This window comes from Podarcis tiliguerta (genome assembly GCF_965153285.1).
Source record: "Podarcis tiliguerta genome assembly, chromosome: 5".
Lineage (NCBI taxonomy): Eukaryota > Metazoa > Chordata > Lepidosauria > Squamata > Lacertidae > Podarcis > Podarcis tiliguerta.
In genome coordinates this window covers 55,008,897-55,032,319 of record NC_139538.1, presented here as the reverse complement: position 1 = coordinate 55,032,319, position 23,423 = coordinate 55,008,897, and the positions used below count along the sequence as shown (strand labels likewise).

The 23,423-nt window shown below is 42.3% G+C and overlaps 1 protein-coding gene across 1 annotated transcript in view; it reads right to left on the bottom strand.

The window, feature by feature from the left end:
* The window catches only part of ZRANB1 (zinc finger RANBP2-type containing 1), a 41,466-nt gene that overhangs the window by 7,321 nt on the left and 10,722 nt on the right, over positions 1–23,423 (bottom strand). The window contains exons 3-8 of the mRNA XM_083439652.1: positions 22,318–23,168; positions 8,464–8,651; positions 6,401–6,554; positions 2,656–2,727; positions 1,887–2,085; positions 125–245 (exon numbers count right to left, since the gene is read on the bottom strand). Coding sequence (XP_083295778.1) covers positions 125–245; positions 1,887–2,085; positions 2,656–2,727; positions 6,401–6,554; positions 8,464–8,651; positions 22,318–23,131 — 1,548 coding nt within the window. The 5' untranslated portion in view covers positions 23,132–23,168. The remainder of the gene's footprint in view (positions 1–124; positions 246–1,886; positions 2,086–2,655; positions 2,728–6,400; positions 6,555–8,463; positions 8,652–22,317; positions 23,169–23,423) is intronic.

Here is a 23,423-nt window from a genome sequence, read left to right as displayed (position 1 = left end):
AACCGTAAGATTCAAATAAATAGGAGCTGTGAACATAAAATGCAAGTAACTTTTACCTGTGCTTCCCCATGCTTTTTTAACACACACACACACACACACACACACACACACACACGTGTCTTACCTGACTAGCAAGCGAAAGTATAAATGCCCAGTCTTCCTGCCACTGTTCTTCTCGCAGTGAGAAGTGTAAACCAAAGCTTTGGGAGTACCATGACTCCCATTCTTTCCATCGGGTATAGAACCTACAAAAATAGCATAAAAGGATTCAAGATGCATTTTCATAATTCAAGATCATACCGAACTATGCAAGCTTTCACTGAAAGTGGATTTCTTCAGATTCACACACAATACTTTTCTTGCTACTTCAGCCAGGTATTTTACAGGAGGAGAGAAGTTGAATAAAAAATTGGACAATAAATGCCAAATTCTGAGAAATATATATATATAGTATTTGGTTGAAACATAGCTCATTTAGCATCTCTTGCCTGAATTCTGAATTAGTACAAGGTTTTTTTCCCCTGTTCACATTGGATAACCCAGTATGAGCAAGTGCTGGAACCTGGGAGTTAGCATCCCCTGAGTGGGAAGCAATGGACATGGTATGTCTGCGATGCCCCAGGTAAGAGATGGGGTAGAACGCCTGTGAAAGGAGTTCAACTGGAGATTAATTGTTGTGATGTATCTTTCTTAGTGTGTGGTGGCTGTAATAGGCCTATGGCTGGGTTCTTTGTCTGGCTGAGCATCTGTGACCATCTTCAAGAGAGTGGATTGTAGGCAGAATGTACCAGGAGTGAGTAGAGAAATCTTGAAGAGTGCAGCAGAACTACCTATCTCAGTGTTCAATGGGAGAAGGCATGGCTGGAGGAGGAGGACAGTAATGACACATGAAAGAGATATTGTTTATCCAAGACCTAGCCTAGATAAGTAGAACTCATAGCAGTGGTAGGTGATGCCTTTACAAACTGGGGTAATGCATAGCCACTGACTCCAAAGCAATTCTGACACCAACTTCCATCAGTGCTACCTACTCCATCCATAAAAGTTTCTATTAATCATTATAACTTACTGTAATTTCCATGGTCAGAATAGCTATAGCTATGCATGAGAGTTGCTAAAGGAAACAGTAACACACTGTTGCCCTCATAAGAGTGATCTGGCTGATCATGGCTGGAATCAGTGCCACACCAGATTGAGAACCAAGGCCACAAACCAAGATAAAAGTGAGGTCTGAGTCTCAGGTACTAAACACCCAAAACTATTACCTCCCCAAATCATTTCCCAGTTCCAGATGCCCCGTTAACTGATTAAACCAGTCCCAATTAGTTTTCCTCTCCTATTGACTTTAGGATGTTCACACTTCAAGAGAAGTAGTTTGGCATGCTGTACAAAGAATCACCTCCAATCCATAGTGAAGTTGTAGTCTGCAGCTCTATGGTAATCAATATACCAGATTCAAAGTTCACATAATGAAAAGATTTTGCACAGCAATTCTAGTTAAGGAAGTGATATGGTTTGGAACTATGTCAACAGAGGTTTGTGACATTTTCCAGAGCCCCAGATATTTATGAGGACAGCAACAAGCAGCAAAGATGACATGATTACTTCAGTAACAACTTTATATAAATTGCATTGGACAAAAGCCATTTTGAACTGATTGATCAATTATACTACTTTAATGGTACAACACAGACTTTTTCTCCATAGATGCCAGAAAGGCAATTTTGTATAAGATTCCAAGCCACTGAAGCAGAAATCCTCCAAATTCCTTCCTCCATCCTATGACAGCAGCAGGTATCCAGGTAGTCTTAACAAAGAAGCTTGCATTTTTCAAGATAAGACATCTGAATAAGCTGTGTTCATTTTCGTTCTTGATTTCTACTTACCAATGAGAACAATCATGTAAACTGTCATGAAGCGCTTTACGTAGCACCGAGTCCTTATCATAAATGCCCCATGTAGCTTGTAGTACTGAATCAAGCAGGCAGTCCCCTGCAGTCCGATTCCAAAGTGCATAAAGTCTACTGTCCAAACGCGTACCCAATTCCAGTGACCAGTTTATAATGGGAGATTCTTCTTCAAGTTCTAGAAGATAACAAGCAACACAATGTTAATCATCCTAAATCCTACAAAAAATATCTGTTGCATTTCAAGATACTAGTGTACATGCTTTTGAAATTCTAGAATGATTAGCAGAATACAGCAATGAAGTTCCTTTCATAATTGTGAATGCAGTTATGGTGGCGTGCATGCAAATGTACAACTCAGTTATGACTGAGTATCATAGTACAGACTTTCATATATATTAATACTCCATAAAACCTAACAACTGACACTTCAGTTTTCTCAGGGCAGGCTATCAAAAACAATAAGGTATCTATGAATAACTTGCACACCACTGTACATTTCAACAGAAATCTGTAAGTGGTTCACATATCTTAACATGAATATATCATTTTTGTAATCCATTCATAATACTACTGCTAATAATATTAATAACAATAAATTCCACTTTAAGTAACATAATTAAGCAACAATAAGCATCTCACCATGTATATAAGTAAAATAAAATAGCAAATATTATGCAGAACATCAAGATACAATATCCAATGCAACGTAATATAAAACCTTGCATAACAGAGATACCATATTTACCTTTTTGAACATCTCTATCAAGTACTTCATCAAATAATTTCTCTTGGACTGTTGGTGGCAAGTCTTCAATATCTGCAAAACCAAGAATGAGCATGACAAATGACTGAACTCTAGAATCCACATATTCCATATGAACAGCTATTCACATGACAATCACACCAAGTGAAACAGTCCTTTAGTTCCAAGAAAGAGATAGGACAAACCAGCGCAAGTACACTATGTGAAATACTTTATAATTTCTCTATATGAAATTATGGCTCCAATCTCAACTAATCCTAAATATGCTCCCCACACTCAAAAACAGGACAAAAAAAGTTTCATTTCGAAGCCCACTTAGAACATTGCGCCCCACTGTGTCCCTAATACCAGGAGATCAATGAGGTCCAGCTTTTCCACCCTGCCACACCTCCACCATGCTAAAGAAACTTACCTGGGAGTTACAGTGGGGAGGTGGCTTACAGGACAGAGTTTCTTCATTGGGTCCTAGTAAACTGCTCCAGCAGCAGCCCAGATGCCAGAAACCTTGACAAAAGTATTTCCCAGAGCTCCTCACATCCCTATCAAAATGCATCAGGCATGCATTTCACAGGAATGCCACCTCTGGATGACACCAAAGCAGCATGTTAGGGTTGAATGGAGGGCACACAACAAAACTTCTCCATTGCTGCTGTCACCTGGCAAGTTTTGATGATAAAGTTTTGATGTGGCCAACTGCAACGTTCCTCACTGGTGTAGGATATGTTAAAATTGGAACTTAAAATGCCCAAATGTTCTTAAGGCTACAATCCTGCATAATCATCTACATAGCAATCATATTGCTTTCACCATCCAGAATAAAATATGTATTGGGTATACAAGTGAGGCAGCCAATGCGTGTAGCTGAGTGCAGGGAGAGCTGTAGCTCAGTGATAGAGCATCTGCAGATAGTCCCAGGAGAGCCACTGCCAGACAGTGCAAACTAAGGTTACCAGATTTTTTTCAATGAATCCGGGGACAACAGAGGGTTGTCTGCCACTGCCTTGACCTCAACCGCCACATTTTCCCTTCCTCCGAGACTTCTATCTCCTTTGTCCACGAGCCTGGGCAACCCTTGAGTTGTTGGTTCTTCAGTGGTGGTGGTGGTGAAGCAGTGCACAGTGGGTCAGGCATGGAAGGCGGAGAAGGAGGGCCAAGAGCCGCGGCGCTGACGCCATCAGAGCATCCCCAATCCCATTCTTACTTGCATGCAAGCAGGAGGTGGCGGGGATCCCTCAGCTGAGAAGGGAGAGATCCCCGCCCCGCTCCTGCTTCCATGCAAGTAGGAGTTGGGAGGCTGCTCCGATAGGCAGCATGAAGCCTCCCTTCACAGCTTAGAATCCTGCTCCGATAGGCAGCATGAAGCCTCCCTTCACAGCTTAGAATCCGGGGACAACAGAGGGTTGTCTGCCACTGCCTTGACCTCAACCGCCACATTTTCCCTTCCTCCGAGACTTCTATCTCCTTTGTCCACGAGCCTGGGCAACCCTTGAGTTGTTGGTTCTTCAGTGGTGGTGGTGGTGAAGCAGTGCACAGTGGGTCAGGCATGGAAGGCGGAGAAGGAGGGCCAAGAGCCGCGGCGCTGACGCCATCAGAGCATCCCCAATCCCATTCTTACTTGCATGCAAGCAGGAGGTGGCGGGGATCCCTCAGCTGAGAAGGGAGAGATCCCCGCCCCGCTCCTGCTTCCATGCAAGTAGGAGTTGGGAGGCTGCTCCGATAGGCAGCATGAAGCCTCCCTTCACAGCTTAGTTGCTGGGGTCAGGAAGGTGGAGGCAGCCCAGAAGCTGCATCTTAGAGCCCCTGCACCACCATCATATGGGGACCTTCGAGCAGCTCCTGAAGCCAGCCAGAGCCAACTGCTCCAGGCTGCTGAGGCTGCCGCTGCTGCGTTTCCCGGGGACATTAGATGAAATCCGGGGACATCCCAGGGATGGAATTTGTTCGAGGACTTATTCGCAAATCCAGGGACTGTCCCCAGGAAACGGGGACATCTGGTAACCCTAGTGTAAACAACATTGAGCTAGGCGCACCAGTAGTCTGACTTGTCTAAGGCAGCTTCGTATGTCTGATTAGGGTGCCTTCAATGGAAAAAAAATCATCAAGCTCATACGTCTCCCACACAGCTATGCATCTCTGTGTAGGAAACTTAATATAGGAAATGCAACATATTTTATCAGTTCTGTGTTGCACTGGCATCTTCAAACAAAACAAAATTAGGAAAAGACTTAAGTTGCTCAGCTGTTAGAGCTCTACGTTATATCTTCAAGTAACACCATCCATGTTTCCTTCCCTATCTCATCCCACCTACCAAAATAGATATACTAAATGTAATTATTTTCACTTACTAGAGCAGTCAGACTGTTTTGCATTACATGATCTAGTGAATCAGAACAAATTAAGTACAACACGTACAGTTGGAGAAAAGGAATGTTTCTGTTTTTAGAACAGCTATGGCCATTTTCCTCTTTAAAATACTATCTTTAGCATCAAGCAATTCTCTGCAGTAAGAGAAACACAGGGATTCTGTGTTTATGAAGTCACTACTCACGTACAATTGCTACAAAAATAGTTTCAAAGCAGAAATGGTCCCTACATACTGGACAGTTAACTCAAGTTATACAAGCGACTGCTTTTTCTTTTCTTTTTTTTAAGTCCAAGTTCTGCAAAAATATTCAGAAACTGGTGGGAGAAAGGAACCATACTTCACTTAAATGTTGGCACCATTGGAAATATACAGATGCCAACTCTCAGCTATCTGGTCACCTCAGTTAGGAGTTCAGGCTGAAGGGAAACAAACAGTAATTAGCTATCCTTTGAGTCTGGGACCCAGGGTGCAGGGAGGCCTCAGGGCCTTTGAGGCATACTGAGCCCAATTTCTTCTCTCTTTTTTCCGGTCTGTCTGGAATGGAGCCAAATGGGACACAGAGAACTGTACCCATCACATGCTGATGCTATTGTGAGGGCTTTCAGAAACTCACATACTCCCAACTTTTGCCACAATGGCTCCTGTCATACGGACTGAACTATCATCACATTCATTTCTATGTTGGAGCTGCACTACTTCACTGAGCAAAGGGGCTTCAACACCTGCTCCAACAGACCCTTATGGAGAAGTAGGTTTCCCAGAGCAGATCTCCCTAGTAAGCTAAGGAACACAGACATAAATATTTTGTCTCTGGCTCCGGTCATCATTAGCTGCAGCTTTGCCCACTGCTGGTATGCATCCCTCAACAGACAAAAGGTTGCCCACCCTTGTACTATACCAATTGTGCAATCGCAACTGAATGCTCTTCAGAACTCAGCAATCTCTTTGCTGTGCAGCAGTAGAATGAAGTCAGCAGCAGAATTCTGGTTATTTTACAGCTACAGTGATCTCAGGCAGGTGTACATTATCAGAATTCAAAATACTTCCATGACCAAGGTATTTACTAACAAAACAGTCTGAATCCAAGACTATAATATAGGCCTAAAGTATGGTTACCAGATGTCCCCATTTCCCGGGGACAGTCCCCGGATTTAAAAATCTGTCCCCCGACAAAATCCGTCCCCAAAATGCCCCCAGATTTCATTTCATGTCCCTGGATTTATATTTTAAGTGTTATAGATTTCTAATTAGAGAATGAATGTTGTGTGATTGGTTCAACGGCACAAGACACATCATATGGGGACTTCCAGCGAGGCAAAATGGCGGGCAAGTTACCAGATAAAAGAAGCACCTCATAATTACCTGCAGGTAATGTAAATGTTACAAGGTCAGTTAGGAAATAGCAGGCAAAGTCTCCCTTCCGCTGATGAAGAGATGCAGCGATTTCACGTCGGATTTGCTCAGTAAGCTCTGGGCATACCATAGCTGGAATGCACTTAGCTGCATGTTGGGATACCTGTAACAGGATGTTTCATGATGTTATTAATTTAAGAGAGAAATAGACCACACCTGTTAAAACGCAAGAGAATCCTCCACCCAAGGACAGCTGACAGTAACAGTAAGACCCAATGTTCTGCATTGTTGGAATGGTGGGCTTGGGAACAGAGGCATCTCACTTCTGACTCTTGCTCAGCCATATAGGTTGCTGGGTGATCACAGGGCAGTAATGAATTTGTAGTCTAACCTACCCCCGTGAGAGGGAAAGGGGGATACCTGCATGGATACCAACCCAAGCTCCTTGCAGGAAGGACAAAACTATCCAAAGAGTGAACTAGGTTTTGAGGAGATGTATGTCACTTCTTCCATAGCTTAAATGCTACTCTGTGATCAATTGAAATTGAGTTCCTAGAAAGAGCTGCCAGCATTGGATAAGTCTTTGAACTAACTGGCATCATTCAGAAACAAAACAAGAAGGAAGTTTTAGCAGCCCTGATTTCTGTCCATATCTAGTGAACACATGAATTCATGTGTTCCTAATATAAAACACAGCTAAGATGTACTTTACAGCTGTATCAAAATTCCCAACATGGTAGGGTATCCAGGGCTGCTTCACAAGGAACATATTTCCTACACTGAGATTACCTCCATATAGAAACCATGTCCGGCGTGAAGAAGTCCATAAATACGCAGCTCCACTGTCCCTTTCTGCCTAGCCTGGTAGTGTCTTGGATTTATTCATTTCACTTATTGAAAGTTAACTACAATCCCTTCAATGAACATAAGACATTCTTGGAATATTTCTCCAGTGCTCCACCATCTATTTTGGAGAACATTTCAAAATGTTTTTAAAAGCTCTACATGGCTTGAGACTTGTAAAGCTACACCACATCAACCTGCCTGTGCACTGTGGTCATTTTCAGAGGCCTATCTCTGCGTGTCATTGTCATCTAAGCTGGGGAAATTGGGGACCTTTCTTGATTGCAAATATGCCTGTGGAATGACCATCCAGCAACCACTTCCATGTCTTTTTAGAGCCAGTTGAAGACCTTTCCCAAGGACTTCTAACCTCTGAAAAGACTGTTTCATTTTTAGTGTTTTCACAGAAGTTTAATTATGTATTTGTTTTATGCTGTAAGTTGCTCTGGAATTATACTGTTATAAATTTAATAAGAATTGTTAAAGATACAGAAGAGCAAAGCTTTGCTGAGGAAGAATCAGTGTTTCCTCATCAACCACTATGAATCATTTCTGTTAGTAAATAACCCAGTAGATGTGGATAATCAGTACAATAAAACTCTCATCACTCTCAACTATTGTAAATGAAGGCTATGGCTCACGGGAACTAAAGAGTCCAACAACTTCTGGAGAGCCACACATTCACTAAACCCAAACAGGGCGGTGGCTCCCCTGCTGTGGAAGGCTTTTCCCAGAGAGGCTCATCTGGCATTACATGTCTTTAGAAACCAGGCAAAAGCATTCCTCTTTACCCAGGCCTTTGGCTATTAAATAATCTATGGCCTCTTAAAGCGGGGGTGGGGTGGGGGGTAGAGGCGCTGTTATTATTATTGTTTTATTATTACGCAGTCTATTCTTATGGTTTTTATTACTGTAATCCGTAAAATGTGTTCTTAATGTTGCTCATCACTCTAAGATCTTTTAATAAAGGGTAGTATATAAATTGAATAAAACAAACAACAACAACAGGAAACAGAGGATAAGACTAAGGGACAGCAAAATCTCTATTGGTATTGGCACCATTCATCTTATTCATATACCTCTCTGGTATACCTCACCAAGAAGGATCAAACTGACCACCAAGGCTTCAGCACTACTCTCATTAAATTCCCTGCTGATGCTTCAGTTGTCTCTAGAACCAGATGCAGAGACTCCCATAAGCACACATACCAGCAAAAGTGAAAACTCACCTCTGTAAGCAGAATTGCTAGCATATCTTGTCTTTGAAAACGTATAGCAAGATGAACAAGTGTGTATCCCACATCAAAAGCAGAAGGGCGATTTAACAAGCGTACTTCATCTGCAGAAAGCTGTCGTGCAATATCTCCTCCTGACGACTTGTATGCTTCAATAGCAGCTAAGTCACCTTCTACAACCCCTAGAGACATGGAAGATGGGTCATAAAGTTAAAATTTCTAATATTACTTGAGATAATGACAGTTCATTCTTAATCAAGTTACCATTTATTGTACCATTTCCTTACCATACATTGAGATCCTAAGTTGGGGAAGGGCCTTGAATTTGGTTGCCATCAGTGGAGCTCTGTGCCCTGCCAGTCACACTAACTGATAATGTATGCTCGCAGCAGTACATAGTATTTTTGCCACAGTTCACATGAAGGTAGAAACCTATACAGTACATGTCCATGGAGAAGAGTAGGCAGATCAAGTCCATGCAACCTTTTGTCTACAGCATGGTAGTTCAAGAGAAGGGATGAATCAATTGCTTATATTCACAGGGCCTCTGTGGAAGGACTTCAAACATTACTAATGAGATTTGGTTCTCACTTATAGCCCCATCTAATTATACTATCAAAAAAATCACATAAATGGAGCCCTTCTAAAATGACCTTAGGGCTGCTTGGCAAAATTCTCTCACTGGGCACCAGATCAAATGTGCCAGAGTTCCAGTGACAGTTCTGCCAAAGACACATTACAGAAGTTAGACAGGATGCAGCTTGAACATGGTTGGCTTCAATATGAAGCTACAGAACTCGCTGAAGTCTTCCCTGTGGCTATATACAAACTACTACATTATTATTTTTATCCTCCAAGAAATTCAGGGTGGCATACAAGGTGCTCCTCCCCACTTCATTTTTCTTCACAACAGCCCTATGAGGTAGGCTATGTCAAGAATTTGTGATTTGTCTAAAATCACCCTCTGAGCTCCATGGCTGAGTAGGGATTTGAATGTACTTCTCCTCAGTCCTGGTCTTGACACTAACCACTATAAGACATTGGCTCTCAAGGTGAATGAGGAAAGTGCTATCATATTGGACACAAGTGGGGAGAGATATGGATCATTTGTTTTAGCAAGTCCAGTCAGTTCATATAAACTTAATAACATCACTTTGAGTAGGACACGCCTTTGTTTCAGGAAGGGTGTTACCTGAGCAATTCACCATAAGCTAGCCAAAAATCACACAAAATAACTACTCCGTCAATGCCATAAGCTGAATACAAAACATTACAAGCCATCTGAAGGAGGGGCTATGATGGCTCAACAGGACTAAGTTCCCATGCAAGGGCAAATTGCAATGACTAAGAGGTACCATTTAATAACCACTTCAAAAGTGCTAAGTGGATGCCTGCCATGGATAACTTCATTAATGTGGGGTCTTGACTGAATATGGATGTACCAGAATAAAGCAAACAAAGGAAGTGTAATCAGGAGTGCAATGCCACCCCTGAAGAGCGGGTGCATTTGGTACATTGCATTTAGGATACTTAATTTTAAACAGCTGAGTTCATTTTATATGCTTTCCTCATCTTCCCAAAATGGACTTCCAGGAACAAGGAAGTCCTGGTACAGAAAAAAAGGGGATCTTATTGTTCTGAAGAATGCAGTATCCACCAACACCATCATGGCAAACTGGAAGGGAAATAAGTTTGTGAGAGTCTTGGCAATAGACAGGATGTGCAAGTATGTACTGAACTGCCCTTCAGAGAAAATGAGATAATATCTTTGTTAGGATCCCTCTCCTTCTGGATGAAAGAGATGACAGAACGCAAAAGGAAGCTCCTGGAACTTACTATGTTTAGACCAGGCATAGGCAAACTCCGGCCTTCCTGATGTTTGGGACTACAATTCCCATCATCCCTAGCTAAAAGGACCAGTGATCAGGAATGATGGGAATTGCAGTCCCAAACATCTGTCTATGCCTGGTTTAGACAATCTTATTTTGACTCAATAAGCCCCAAAGGGGAACAAAACTTGTGCTCATAGTCCCCTTTCTCCTCCACACACTGTGGTAAACTTGGAAGTGCTTACCGTATTTTTCGCCCCATAGGACGCACTTTTTCCCCTCCAAAAATGAAGGGGAAATGTGTGTGCGTCCTATGGGGCGAATGCAGGCTTTCGCTGAAGCCGGGAGAGCGAGAGGCATCGGTGCGCACCGACCCCTCTCGCTCTCCAGGCTTCAGGAAGGTCTCCGCAAGCCTTGCAAGCCCTGTGGGAGTTCCCACAGGCTCACAAGGCTTGCGGGCAGCAGCCTGCCGCCCGAAGCACGGGGAACCCTCCGGAGGACTCCCCGTGCTTCGGGCTAGTGTTGGTAAGCCTTGCGCGCCTGGCAGGAGGTCCCGCCAGGCGCGCGAGGCTTGGGGCGGCAGCCTCCCGCCCGAAGCACGGGGAGCCCTCCGGAGGACTCCCCGTGCTTCGGGGGCGTGTCCGCAAGCCTTGCGCGCCCGACGGGAGGTCCCGCCGAGCGCGCGAGGCTTGGGGCGGCAGCCTCCCGCCCGAAGCACGGGGAGCCCTCCGGAGGACTCCCCGTGCTTCGGGCTAGTGTTGGTAAGCCTTGCGCGCCTGGCAGGAGGTCCCGCCAGGCGCGCGAGGCTTGGGGCGGCAGCCTCCCGCCCGAAGCACGGGGAGCCCTCCGGAGGACTCCCCGTGCTTCGGGGGCGTGTCCGCAAGCCTTGCGCGCCCGACGGGAGGTCCCGCCGAGCGCGCGAGGCTTGGGGCGGCAGCCTCCCGCCCGAAGCACGGGGAGCCCTCCGGAGGACTCCCCGTGCTTCGGGCTAGTGTTGGTAAGCCTTGCGCGCCTGGCGGGAGGTCCCGCCGGGCGCGCGAGGCTTGGGGCGGCAGCCTCCCGCCCGAAGCACGGGGAGCCCTCCGGAGGGCTCCCCTTGCTTCTGGCGGGTGTCCGCAAGGCTTGGGGCGGCAGCCGCAGCTGAGGGGGGGAAATAAATTTTTTTTATTCATTTCCCCCCCAAAAAAACGAGGTGCGTCCTATGGGCCGGTGCGCCCTATAGGACGAAAAATACGGTAATTAACCTTCCTTTTCAGTTAGATCCAAACCAGGAAACTATGGTTACTAGGTTTAGAACAAGCTAGGATATTAAACCAACTGCAAATAATGGTTTAAAATCTTGCCTTGTTTCAGTGCTGGAAAACATAGGGACTTTGGATTAATTCCAGGGGAATTTCTGGCTTATTACCACACACCAAGAAAGAAGAAATGGGAGATAATCCAAACTATACCACAGAAAGAAGTGGTGTTCATTCTCTGGGAAATACCTACATACCCTAGGAAATAACTATATACTCAATCTTTTTGAATCTTAGGAAGATTAACTAGGGAAGTGAAACAATACACTTTACAGTAAGAGAAGTGGCAGCATACAACGTATTTTCCATATTGAAGCCATCTAAGCTATTCCAAGCATGTTTAGCTGTATAATCTATGTTCCAGAGAAATTGCTTCTGAAGACTATAAAATAGAACTTGATTTTTTTTTTTAATCCCCAACCTCTTTGGTTTCCAGCCAGCAAAGAAAAGCTATACAGTAAAAGCACTGTGTAAAATTCAATCCTACACTTTTATGTTAACATTTCATAGCCTAAAGTAAAAGTGATCAAACTTGCAGCATTCAGATTTTTTACACTGCATTGTATAAAACAGTATCTTTCTGCAGGTATTTATCAAGCTATATCCTTTACTTAGCACATAGACCTCTGCTTAAGAGAAATCAACAAATTCATGTGATGGTAATAATGAGGAAAGTGCCCCTAACCCTAGAATGGGGAATCTCTGGCCCATGGGCCAAATGTAACCTGCTAGGCCTCCCCATTTCCCCCTCAAGGCTATTTTCCCAAAACTACGCACACCTGTCATCAGATGTGATGTCAGATGTGAAGCAGATGTAAATGTAGCTGCAGAAAGCATGACTGAAATGTATTTCATGTTCTAAGCCTACATAATGATACTCTACTTTTGTAGAATGGGCACTTCATTTTATACCAAGAAAGCCACAATAGTGCACTATCACTAGGTTGCAATTGTCACAAATTATATTCAAAGTTTTTCTTTTTAATTTGTTTGCATGTCAGTTCTTAGAAACAATGATTTTGTGGCATTCTGTACCATAGCCTCCTTTACTCACCAGGCCAAAAGGGAGAATGACTCTCTGGGCACAAACATTGGATCCAAGGTACAAAGAAATGCCAGCACAACTGGTTATTCCTCCCTCCCAGCTTAGTAAGTACCGGAGACTTTGTAGGGGCTATAAGGACCCCCCTTCTTACCCTTAAGTGCCCCTTGCTCCTCCCCATGGGCCTGTCTATCATGGGGGCCAGGACACACAGGTGCATAAGGGCTGGACTGTGCCTAAAAACCAAAAAGGAATCTGAATTTAGTATTTTTGTACACACATTTACTCAAGAACAACTAACATATTCAAGAGATTTATAACCCACCTTTTGAGAAAAGTCCTCAATGGGGCTTACAAAACCAGTTATGCCTGCACCTGGGAGTGGAGCAGAGCTGGGGCTTGAAAGATGGAGGCCAATGCTTAAGAGGATTACAGCAGGCCACAAGTTTATTGCTCATAGCTTTCAAATAATATTGGCACTGAATGAAAGGGAATCCCAATATTACTGCAAGCTTATGTGCAGACATGTGCTAAACATGCCCAGCCCATCAGTTAGGGAACCGGGTAACTAGCTAACAGCATAAGTCACTCCTTCTGCCACTGTCACCATTCTGCAGGTATGGCTGGTGTGTCAGCTCTCAATTAAAGTTGGCCCCTGAGTCCTCACCTCCAAGGACCCTTAGGGCAGCCAGGCCAACACAGAGAGCACAGCCCCACTTCCTCCTCTGACTATGGTCCCTGCCTAACGTCCAAACACTAGAGTGAGCTCTGAGAGCCTGAGAGGACAAAATAAAATTGGTCTTTTAAAAAAAAAAAAAGCCAACAGAGAGGAGGTTGATGGAGCATGAGATGGAGAGGATACCTGACTGATTCTCAGACCAGGCAATGCAAGCATGGGATAGGGGAGAAGTAAGTGATTCCATCGGCACACCTCATTCCCCACTTTTGGTACCTCTACCAGCCTGGGTATTGCTGAGCAATATATAGCAGGAGCACTGGGAAGAGTGATGGGATATGAGTGCTGCCAACTGTTGGACATCCAGCCTACAGATCTATGAAAGGATATAAATACCTTTGTTTGTTGCTTAGATTGCTACTGTTTGTGGAAGCCAAATGGTGGGTCCTCCTCAGTGAGAGTGAGATTGCCAGTGAGAGTGAGAAATGCCAGATGCATTTTGCGCCTAAAGATTCTCCATTTGCGAGCACCTCAAAAAGTCTGGGTGCGATTTTTTGTGCCTGGCTGACACTCAAGGATTACTGAAATGAATGTGCTTTGAATCCTTGAAGTATATGTTATGGATAGACAATATGCTAAGGAATTTAACAATAAAGAGTACGTAGGGTGGTTTTGAAAACTGAAGTTTGGTACTAATATGTTTACTGTAAACACCAAATTAAACATGTATTAACAATTTCTGTTAAAAATTTGATATTAACAATGTGTCACTTATGTGAATTGTGTATTAGTGCATGCTTATCAAGAAATAAAAAGTGTTGCCGTCCTGCCCCCAAATGGCAACAAGACACCTACATCTATGAAACTAAGAAGATTATCCACAAATTCTTTTACAGATCTAGGATGCCACATCCTTAAATATCAGATTATTATTTAGATCAAAAAATGTAATATTAAGATAACAATTACATCATAATATACATGATGTTATGATATACAGCCTAAGATTACCACTTGATAAAATTTCTGACACCATTAAGAGAGATGACTGGTCTGAAGGCTATGACCTGAGAAGTATTTTGGGGGTGGGATTATAAACACTTATAAACACTTTCTGCAGGCAAGCATATTTCTCAAAAGTATCAGTAAAATGCTTTTAATGAAAGCTGCATTCCCAGACAGACAATTCTAAGAGAAAATGTGGTTTCTGGATTCTCTTAAGCAAGAATGAATGTTACACATACATACTCTGCCAAATAATCTCTTTTCACCTTTCTTCCCCATAGCAGATGAAAGGAACAGTTGTCAAACACTTCCATTACAGATTTCACTGCTGACAACAAGCAATATAAGAGGAGACCAAAGCAGGACAAATATTGGGGATTATGATCAGAATACAGTATTTTTGTTCAAAAGAATCTGATCCAAGCCAGAATTGTATGTTACACACACAGATGTGAATAACTAGAAAAGCTGTTTAAAGTGTAAAGAAGTAATCTGGAAGAAGCCACTCAACCCTTCTCCCCATCTAGGATTTCCAACTTCCAGTTTTTCTTCCCCACTGCTGCATCTCTTGTTCAAAGTAGGCCACATACGTATGTAACATGTGGTATGGAGACCTCATACCACCAAAATTGCACATTAATTGATGTCCTGACATGCCTAGACAACCTGTAACCCACATCCACCAAGTAGATCTGGTAGTTTGCTTGGAACTTGATAGTCTCCTCCTGGTTTTGCTGCTTGGCTACACAAAACGGAAGCTTATTAAGTAGCCATCAGGTTTCAAAAAAATGTCTGGCTGTGTTCAACTTAGCAAGCCACACAATGTGCAGGCTTAGGTTAGGATACTCAGTCTGGAAATTCACAGCCAACCACAAAGCTGAAACATTAAGAATGTTGATCAGACATTTCAATCTTTTATCATGTGTTAGCAGCAGGAAATTTTTGGTTTGGCCAATCTAAAAGTTATACCAAAGTAAAGGAAATTAACCATTTGGAAATGTTGCACACAAGCAAAGTTAACAAGAACAGTGGTTGAATAGCTCTGATCAATTCATCAATTAATAAGAATCCAAATGAACTTGAGAGAATTTAAGTCACCTTCCTCCAGAAAACACTATCACATTCTATCAGCCTCAGGCAAATATCTTGTTTATCTAGGGTACATATCAGCTCCTTTGTAGTTTGCTCAACTCTACTGTTCATGCCATCCTGGTGATGCAAGTAGATAAGGTAGGAGAGTTGAGGAAGAGGACTGATTACCTAGACTGGAATGCAAATTTCAAAAAATAATTGAGGGCCCTTTCATGCAATTATCACAATGTAAGTGGGCTTACTTAGGAAAAAGGCACATGCTTCATTCACAGGGCACCTATCCTTATTTCATATTTGCAGAATAGGAACATATCCCAGGGAATCATATATGGTGTGCCACTAGTAGTGATATGAAGTGAGAATATTCTCTCCAAAAGATTATTTTTGAGAATTTAACATCACTAGCCACTAGAGCCTGAGAGTTTTGATTTGACTGCTCTGTATTGCTTTTAAAAATGTACATTTTCCCCATAAGGCCATCAAGATGAAAGAGCTCTCTAATACCCTCAAGCCTAAAAGAAAACCCTGGAGAGAATACAAAACTGATGCTTTAGATTTTTAAAATCAGAACAATAGTGATTAAAAAGGGAAAGATTATAATTCAGTATTTTCTTCCACAGCTTTTTACAGAAGCAACCTGCAAAATCCAGTAGTCATAGGGCAGCACCCTCTCACAAGATATGGAGAGCCTTTAACAGTAAACTTTAACTGTGCCCCCGCAGCTGTCCAGTGAGCATGGCAATCAAGGCTAAAAGGTACACAGATTCACTACTAGATTTTCATTAAAGCTGAGGCTTCTGATTGGCTGAGTCTGCTTTCTCTACCCTCTGCGGGTAACAAGAGGCCATGTCAGCCAAAGGGCTATTGCCTCATTGCCTAGAGTGTGTGACACAGCATGGTTTTTTCACTCCATCTATCATGATGGGCAAGATAGTGAAGCAGTAGACTTCAAAGCTAGGAACAGCCAGAAGGACTGCAGCAGCAGCCAGACCATCTGGAGATAAGGTAACAGACTGGTAAGAGTGGTGATGTGATTTTTGGCAAGCAGGAGCAGCCAACTCCATGCTCTCAACATTTGACTGGTAAAATGGCTTGGGGGGGGGGCAGACTTCTCTTCTGACTATGTTGGGCTTGGCACAAAGGCAGAAGTCAAAGCAGCAGGTTGACAGGCCAAGAAACAGAGCAGCAGATGTATAAAAAATCAATATAGTCTCTACAGCTTTCTTCAAGATGCTGCCTGCCAGAAGAACATTAGGAGGGATTTTGTGTCATCTTCAGCTGTCAGGAGAGCACCAATACATACATGCTGCCCACATCCACCTGAACTTCCATATTATAGCAAGGATTTCAAAATGCCTCGTGGAGGCACCATTTTTTCTCCAGTTCTGCTGTCCTATTTGGTACTAATTTGGAGTATTTTTATCTTCTGTTGGACTCCTGGGCCACACTGGGAGTTCTGTTGGCGTATCATCCACCCTGCTACCTTTCTGAACTGATGAAGATGGTCTCATATTTGGTTCTGGAGATTCCCAAGGATGTTTGGTGCTGAGACTATCTTGCAGGGGCTTTACCCCTCAGCAACTGTGGGGTACCTTTAACAACAATTCACCCCAGAGGCTGTTTCTGGGGGCTTTTCCAACTGATTTGGCAGGCATTCCTACTGAAGCCCTAGCTGTTCCCTGGAATAAGGAGATGACTCACTCAACTGATGCAACCACTCTCTTCCTTTAGGTACAGCCTATGCAACTCCTTGTTACACACCTGAGCACAATGAAACAAGCTGAAAGACAGCTGGTACACAAGTGGAAGGAAATTCAAGATGAATCCAACTGAACACAAGTGAGAGCCTACTTTGTTGCAGTGATGGATGTGAACAAACTTTTTCCTCCTATAGCTGAATCCTCTCAATGTTATCTAGATTTCCCAAACAGTGCAGGGCCTTTTTGAAATCTGGCCTGGGAGATGTGGTGAATCCTCAGGAACCCACTATCACATGTTTGCAGGACACTCTGAATGTAAAGTTTCTCGCATCCATCATGACTTAAACTTTACAATTAATGCTATGTCAGTAGTAGAGGTGTTCAGAGTTCCAACTGGTCCAGCCTGCTTGGATGGATTTCAGTTACTGAAACATGAGGACATGGACAATGCTTGGTCATGACTCATGCCCAGAATAACACTTGTGTATTTGACCCTTGCCAGTCATGGCTTATTAAATCTAGCAGGAAATGCATGGTTGGCTGGGTCCAAGCAGTTAGAAGACAGAAGGCTCAAGTGTAACCCTCTCCATGACTTTCAATACCATCACTCTTGTATTCTTCTAGTTAGGCTCACCCACCTAGGCATAAGAGGGATTTTCCATTTCTACTGAGAGGACCAATTCCATAAGTTGGTACTGCAGAAATACTGCTCAATGCCTTCACAACTGTGCTTCCTGGAGCCCCCGTGCTGTTTAACATCTACACAAAACCACTGAGAAAAGAGGTTGAGCAATCTGGGCTGAGGTGTGACCAGTATGCAATAATCAGAAGCAGGTGATGCTGTGGATGCCCTGAATCAGAACATTAGCATGGTAACTGATTGGATTAACAAACTGAGACTCAATCCTGATAAGGTGGAAGCACTACTGGTAGATGATTTGTCCATCCAGGTCGGGGTAGCCCAACTTTTCATACCAGATGGGCCCCAAGAGTAGTTCAACATGGAACCCTTAGACGGCACACTGCCTTGTCATACGGGGGCAGGAAGGCTAAAATCTGATGCCTCCCCCACAGCCCTTGTGCTGCCTTCTCACAGCGGGCTAAGTAAGGCACTGGGCTTTGGGAAGGAGGCACGAGGCTCTGAAAGAGTACATGAGCCCTCCCTTCTCCTTGCCAAAGCTGGAAAAGTGTAGACTAGGCTTTGGAAAGGAGATGGAAAAACCCTAGGATCCTGTTAGAGCCTTCACACCTCCTCCCCCAAACTTTGGAAACTCCCCCAGCTTTGGAAAGACAGCATGAGATGAGAATGGGGGGGGGGGGTTTCAAATGTTGCCAAGGGGTTCCAAAAAGGTATTGAGGGCCACATGTGAAGGGCAAACAGTCTGATCTGAAAAGGGTTCCCAACGCCTCAAAAAACTTAGCAAATTCACAGCTTAGGGATACTTCTGGATGCAAAATTATAAGAGGTTCAAGAGGTCTGTGTGGCAAGTACCTTTCACCAGTTTTAGCCAATATATAAAGTATGGCTATACCTTGGCCAGAGCTGTTTACATTCAGGTAACCACACCTTCAGACTACTGCAATGAGTTGCACATGTGGCTGCCTTTTTAAAGAGTGACTCAGAAACTGCAATTTGTTTAAAATAGAGCCACAAGGCTATGAACTAGGTACTTAACCTGCCGCACTGCCTCCCTGTCCTTGTCCAGACCTAATGTGAATTACCAGCTTTAGCCTACAAAGGCCGAAACATTGAGATCCTGTTTGGATCCAGGTGAAGTGAAGCAGGTGGCTACAAAAGAGAGGGGCTTCTCAGCTGTGGCACACCAGTATTGGTATAGTCTCCTCAGGCACCTTTTTATGGTCTTTTTGGCCCCAAGTGAGTGCGTTTTTATTTACTCAGGCCTTCTAAACCTGTATTTTAAAATAAACTACAGGTCTACATAATCAGTGCTATTTTTCTAGAAAAAAGGTGCTGGAACTCATCACAAACACCTTCCTTTGTCTCTGTATAATGGCAATGGTGTCCACATAAGAGGTGCCGGAACTGAATTCTGGTGAGTTCCAGCAGAAAAAAGTCCTACTTTTGTTGTTTTCTTGCTGTTAAATAAAGCTTATGCTCTGGCTCTTTTAGTGTTGCTTTGAACTGACCTGCAAACTTTTTTTCTGCTTCCACTAGGAAAGTTTAACCTGTTTTGTTGTTGTTGTTCCAATTACTGGATTTTATTTTAAATACTGTAAGATGGGTTTTTTTTGTAAGCCACCTAGAGAATTTTATTAATGGGCAGCAAATCTAAAATAATATTTAATTAAGGAAGGCATTAGGGTGGCCACTTTGGCCTTGGTATATACCTTTTCTGCACCACAGGAACCTAGTATGTCAGAGGCTAGTAAATGCCTTAAGGTATCAGCCACACATGGGAAATATAAACATACATTTGCTATTATGATAGACCACAATCATGTTTTCCACATTAGAAAACCAAAAGACAAAAATTGTGCAGAATCTATTCCTCTCATATGGTACCTTACAAAAGGCATCCCACAGAAAGCAACTTGTCGCATACTAATTAACTGCTAGAGTGACTGACATCAAATTTCTAAAAATAAATCATGGGAAACAGCATCTTGAAACCACTATAACAAAATTGTAAAAAGGCAAACTTAAAAATCAACGGAGTCTCCTTTTCAGGACATGCTGCAATGCAAGATGCAAAACTGCAAAGATAATTAATGAGCTATTTGCATTTGGGCCAAAACAAGAACCATGTATTCAAAGACAAGTATAATTCATTGTTTTTAAATCTTTAAATAAGCACTATAAATAGTATGCCTTTTATTTTACGGGCAGCAAAAAATGGAGCCTTCTTTTCCTGGTCAACTATTTGCCATATCTAACTGAATACTATTTGCAAGTCTAGCATTTCACTATTATATACACACATTGCATGCATTTGCCACAGTGTTCTGACATGTCAGTATTACCATCCTAAGCAATAGATCCATCAGGTATTCAATATTAGACACCCATGTCTTAAGTTCCCAGTCTCTCAAACACCAGCTAAACATCTTTGTAGCGTTTAATAAATCCAAGCAAGGGTATTCTTGTTGTTAAATGAAGAAGGGAATGTTCTATTCATGACAATTTTCTTTAAGAAATAAATCCATTAGAAATCTTTGTCTTTGTGTATAGTACCGTAAGGGAGAAAGATGGCAATGAACATTGTTTGAGAATTTTGGATAGCAGTATGCTACATTGAGTTCTGTCTTGTATAAACAAGAAAAAAATCCATCTTCCACAAACGAGGGGAGACACTTCCTGGCAGTGCTTTGTATACCCCCCTTCTTCCATAAAAAGTTGGAAGGTTATTATTTTGAAAGAATACAGGGTATTTTTCAGCAGTCAGTAGTGAGCAAATTAAGTTCACAAATTCTTACTTTCTTCTACAAAAATACAGCAAGCTCAGTAGCCTGCCATAGTCTGGCAGGCAACTTGTTTTTACACCGGCCACGGAAAGGAAGGACAGAGTGTGTCATTCCTCCTCTGCCACCCAACTCACCCACCTGCACAGAATTCAATGTACTTGCTTTCATGAAATTCCTTGCTGATTAAGGCTACCACAGAGCCATACAAGGCAGAATTCATATTTGACGGCAATCTGCTTATCTCATAATTTTTGATTAAGATAGTATGTATCTCAACATTCAGAGGTCCTACTGAATGCCTCCATCTAATGAAATGCAATAAGTAGCTACAGAAGTGGGGGTCTTTGGGGGCAGGTGGACACCTCCTCTGTGCAATGCCTTCTCCACAGAGGCTCACTTGGCATCTAATCTTGGGGGGTTGTTTTATTACTAGGCAAAAATATTGGGGGGGGGTCCTTAGTTTTAAACTGAATTTATTCTTTCCAATTAGAGTGGATTTTTTGTTGTTGTCTTTGCACTTTTTTTGCTTCTGAATTTTAAATTTGTTTTATTTATTTTTTGTTTGTTAGGAGCTACCCTGAAAACTCTGTTATAGCTACTGAAAAAAAACTATAATAAATATTGGATCAGACTGGCATAGCTGAATTTTATACCTATTTACACATTTTCTGCCCTGCTAACCCTTTTGTGTGAACTGTCTATGTAACTTGTCTTACCTACTCCAATCCCTCCTCAAAATCCACTTTTTCATGAATGCTTTGATACAACCTTCCCCAAACTGATGTCTGAACTACAACTCCCATCAGCCCCTGATGTGTCCAAAAACGTCTAAAGGGTACCAGGTCAGGGAAGGCTGTTCCACTAGAACTAAGCCTGTAACCAAGCCTAAGTATAACTGAAACAATCTCATATTCCTTTACCCCAGCCACCACTTCCCTCATGTTCATCTGTTTCCCTTGTATTAGGTTTTATATATTGTAAGCTCGTTGGGGCAGGAACATGCCCTCTTCTATTCTAATGCACCATGAAACTAATTGCACTGTATTACTATCATCATTATTATTAAATATACAGCACAGTTCCACCCTTATACTTTGAAAATACTTTCAATATTTTCCAAAATATCTGCTTGTAAGGGGAAATCCACATAGCAGAACACTAGACATATCCCGATAGCATTATAGATTTGATACACTACAGATAATTAATCAAAGTGTAATTTATAATATACCAAAACGACAATATTTGTTACTACAAGCAGTATTTCCAAGGTCAGAACTACATTCTGTGTTATTTTTAACTGATTGCCTCACACTTGTGTAAGATCTATACTGTTTACAAACACTCGTGAACTGCAGCTGCTGATTCTAAGGCACAGCTTGTCACTGTAAATTGGGTTTAAAAAAAATTAACACATGGCTAAGTAATTTTATGCATTAGTGTTCATATATAAGAACTGTTCTTAAAAGCATTTAGAATCTTTATTTTTAAAACTGAAGTGCAACTCTGATTTTACGCTTGTGTCAATGGTATTTTATTTGGCTAGCATTTAAGTAAGATTTTCCTATGTTTCAACACCCTACAAAAATAAGTTCACATAATGTGTTGTTAAAATATGGAAATTCAACATTTGTATAGTGATTTTAAGTGTTTAAAGAGCTTCATATGAATGCTTGTTACAAACACTGTGTGAAGCTTGCCAAAATAATTGTGTTTTACATTTTAACCAATATACACCACTCATCTTCCCTTGTAAATGAAATATGACTGACACAGAACTTACCAACACAAGCATTAAGAAACAGCCAGTCAGTCTTCTTCATTCTGTTTTTTATTTGCTTTAGTTTTTTGAAGTCAACTTCAAGTTCTTCTTTGCTGCCAACGGCTCCAGCCAGCTCAATTCTCTGAAAGTCCATTTTCATTTCAGATTCCCGTTTGGTTGTAGGAGGTGATCTTCTTTGGCTATTACCACTACTACAGCTGCCCCTCCATCGAGTTCTGTCTTGCTCATTTATTATTGAGGAAGCTTCGTCTGTTTCTGCCAATTCTATTGCTTCAATGTTGTTGGGTCTTGGATGATCACACACAACACACTTTCTGGCTTTAGCCCAGTTTTCATACGTACAGACAGAACAGGTCCAGTGCTGTGTCCTCATGTTTAGTTTATTTCTATCATTGTACTCCTCACAAGGATCCACAGAGAAAGGAGCTGGTCTTGAACCAGACCCTGAAGACTGAGGGGATTCTGTGGGACTCCTGGTCCTACGCTGAGACAAGCACTGTGTGCATCGTATTGCACGAGGCCAGTTCAAGTATGTGCACATGTGGCATGACCACTTATTTGCACTTTCCATACTGTAGGATGATTTAACTCTTGGTCTTGCACTGGAATCTGGACATATCAAAGGACTGCTGCCTCCTTCAATACTTGCAGGATCCCAATCTCTACCGACATCACTTGAACCACTTTTGAAAGGATCTTCTGTTATAATAGTTCCACTAGGTCTTTGAGCACGGCACATGGTACACTTGATCGCAGATGGCCAGTTTTCGTATGTACAATACTCACAAGCCCATTTTATTCCACGTTCTGTCATCCTGCACTCCTTGAAGTAAATGATTTCAGGCAGAAAGCTTTGGAAAAAAGAATAAGAATAAATCTATTAGAACACATAAATTATGTACTATCCACAGTAATGAAAAAATATATACCAAATATATACCAAAAGAGTAATTAAACACAGTTCATGCACAATGCTTGATCATGGATAAGGATTACATGAAGAAGTCAGGAAAAGGCACAGTTTCATTAATCCCCCTTTTCCCTCCTTCACATGCAGAGAGAAAAGATTTATGTTTCTTTGAAAGTAAAAGCCTTCAGTTTTCTGT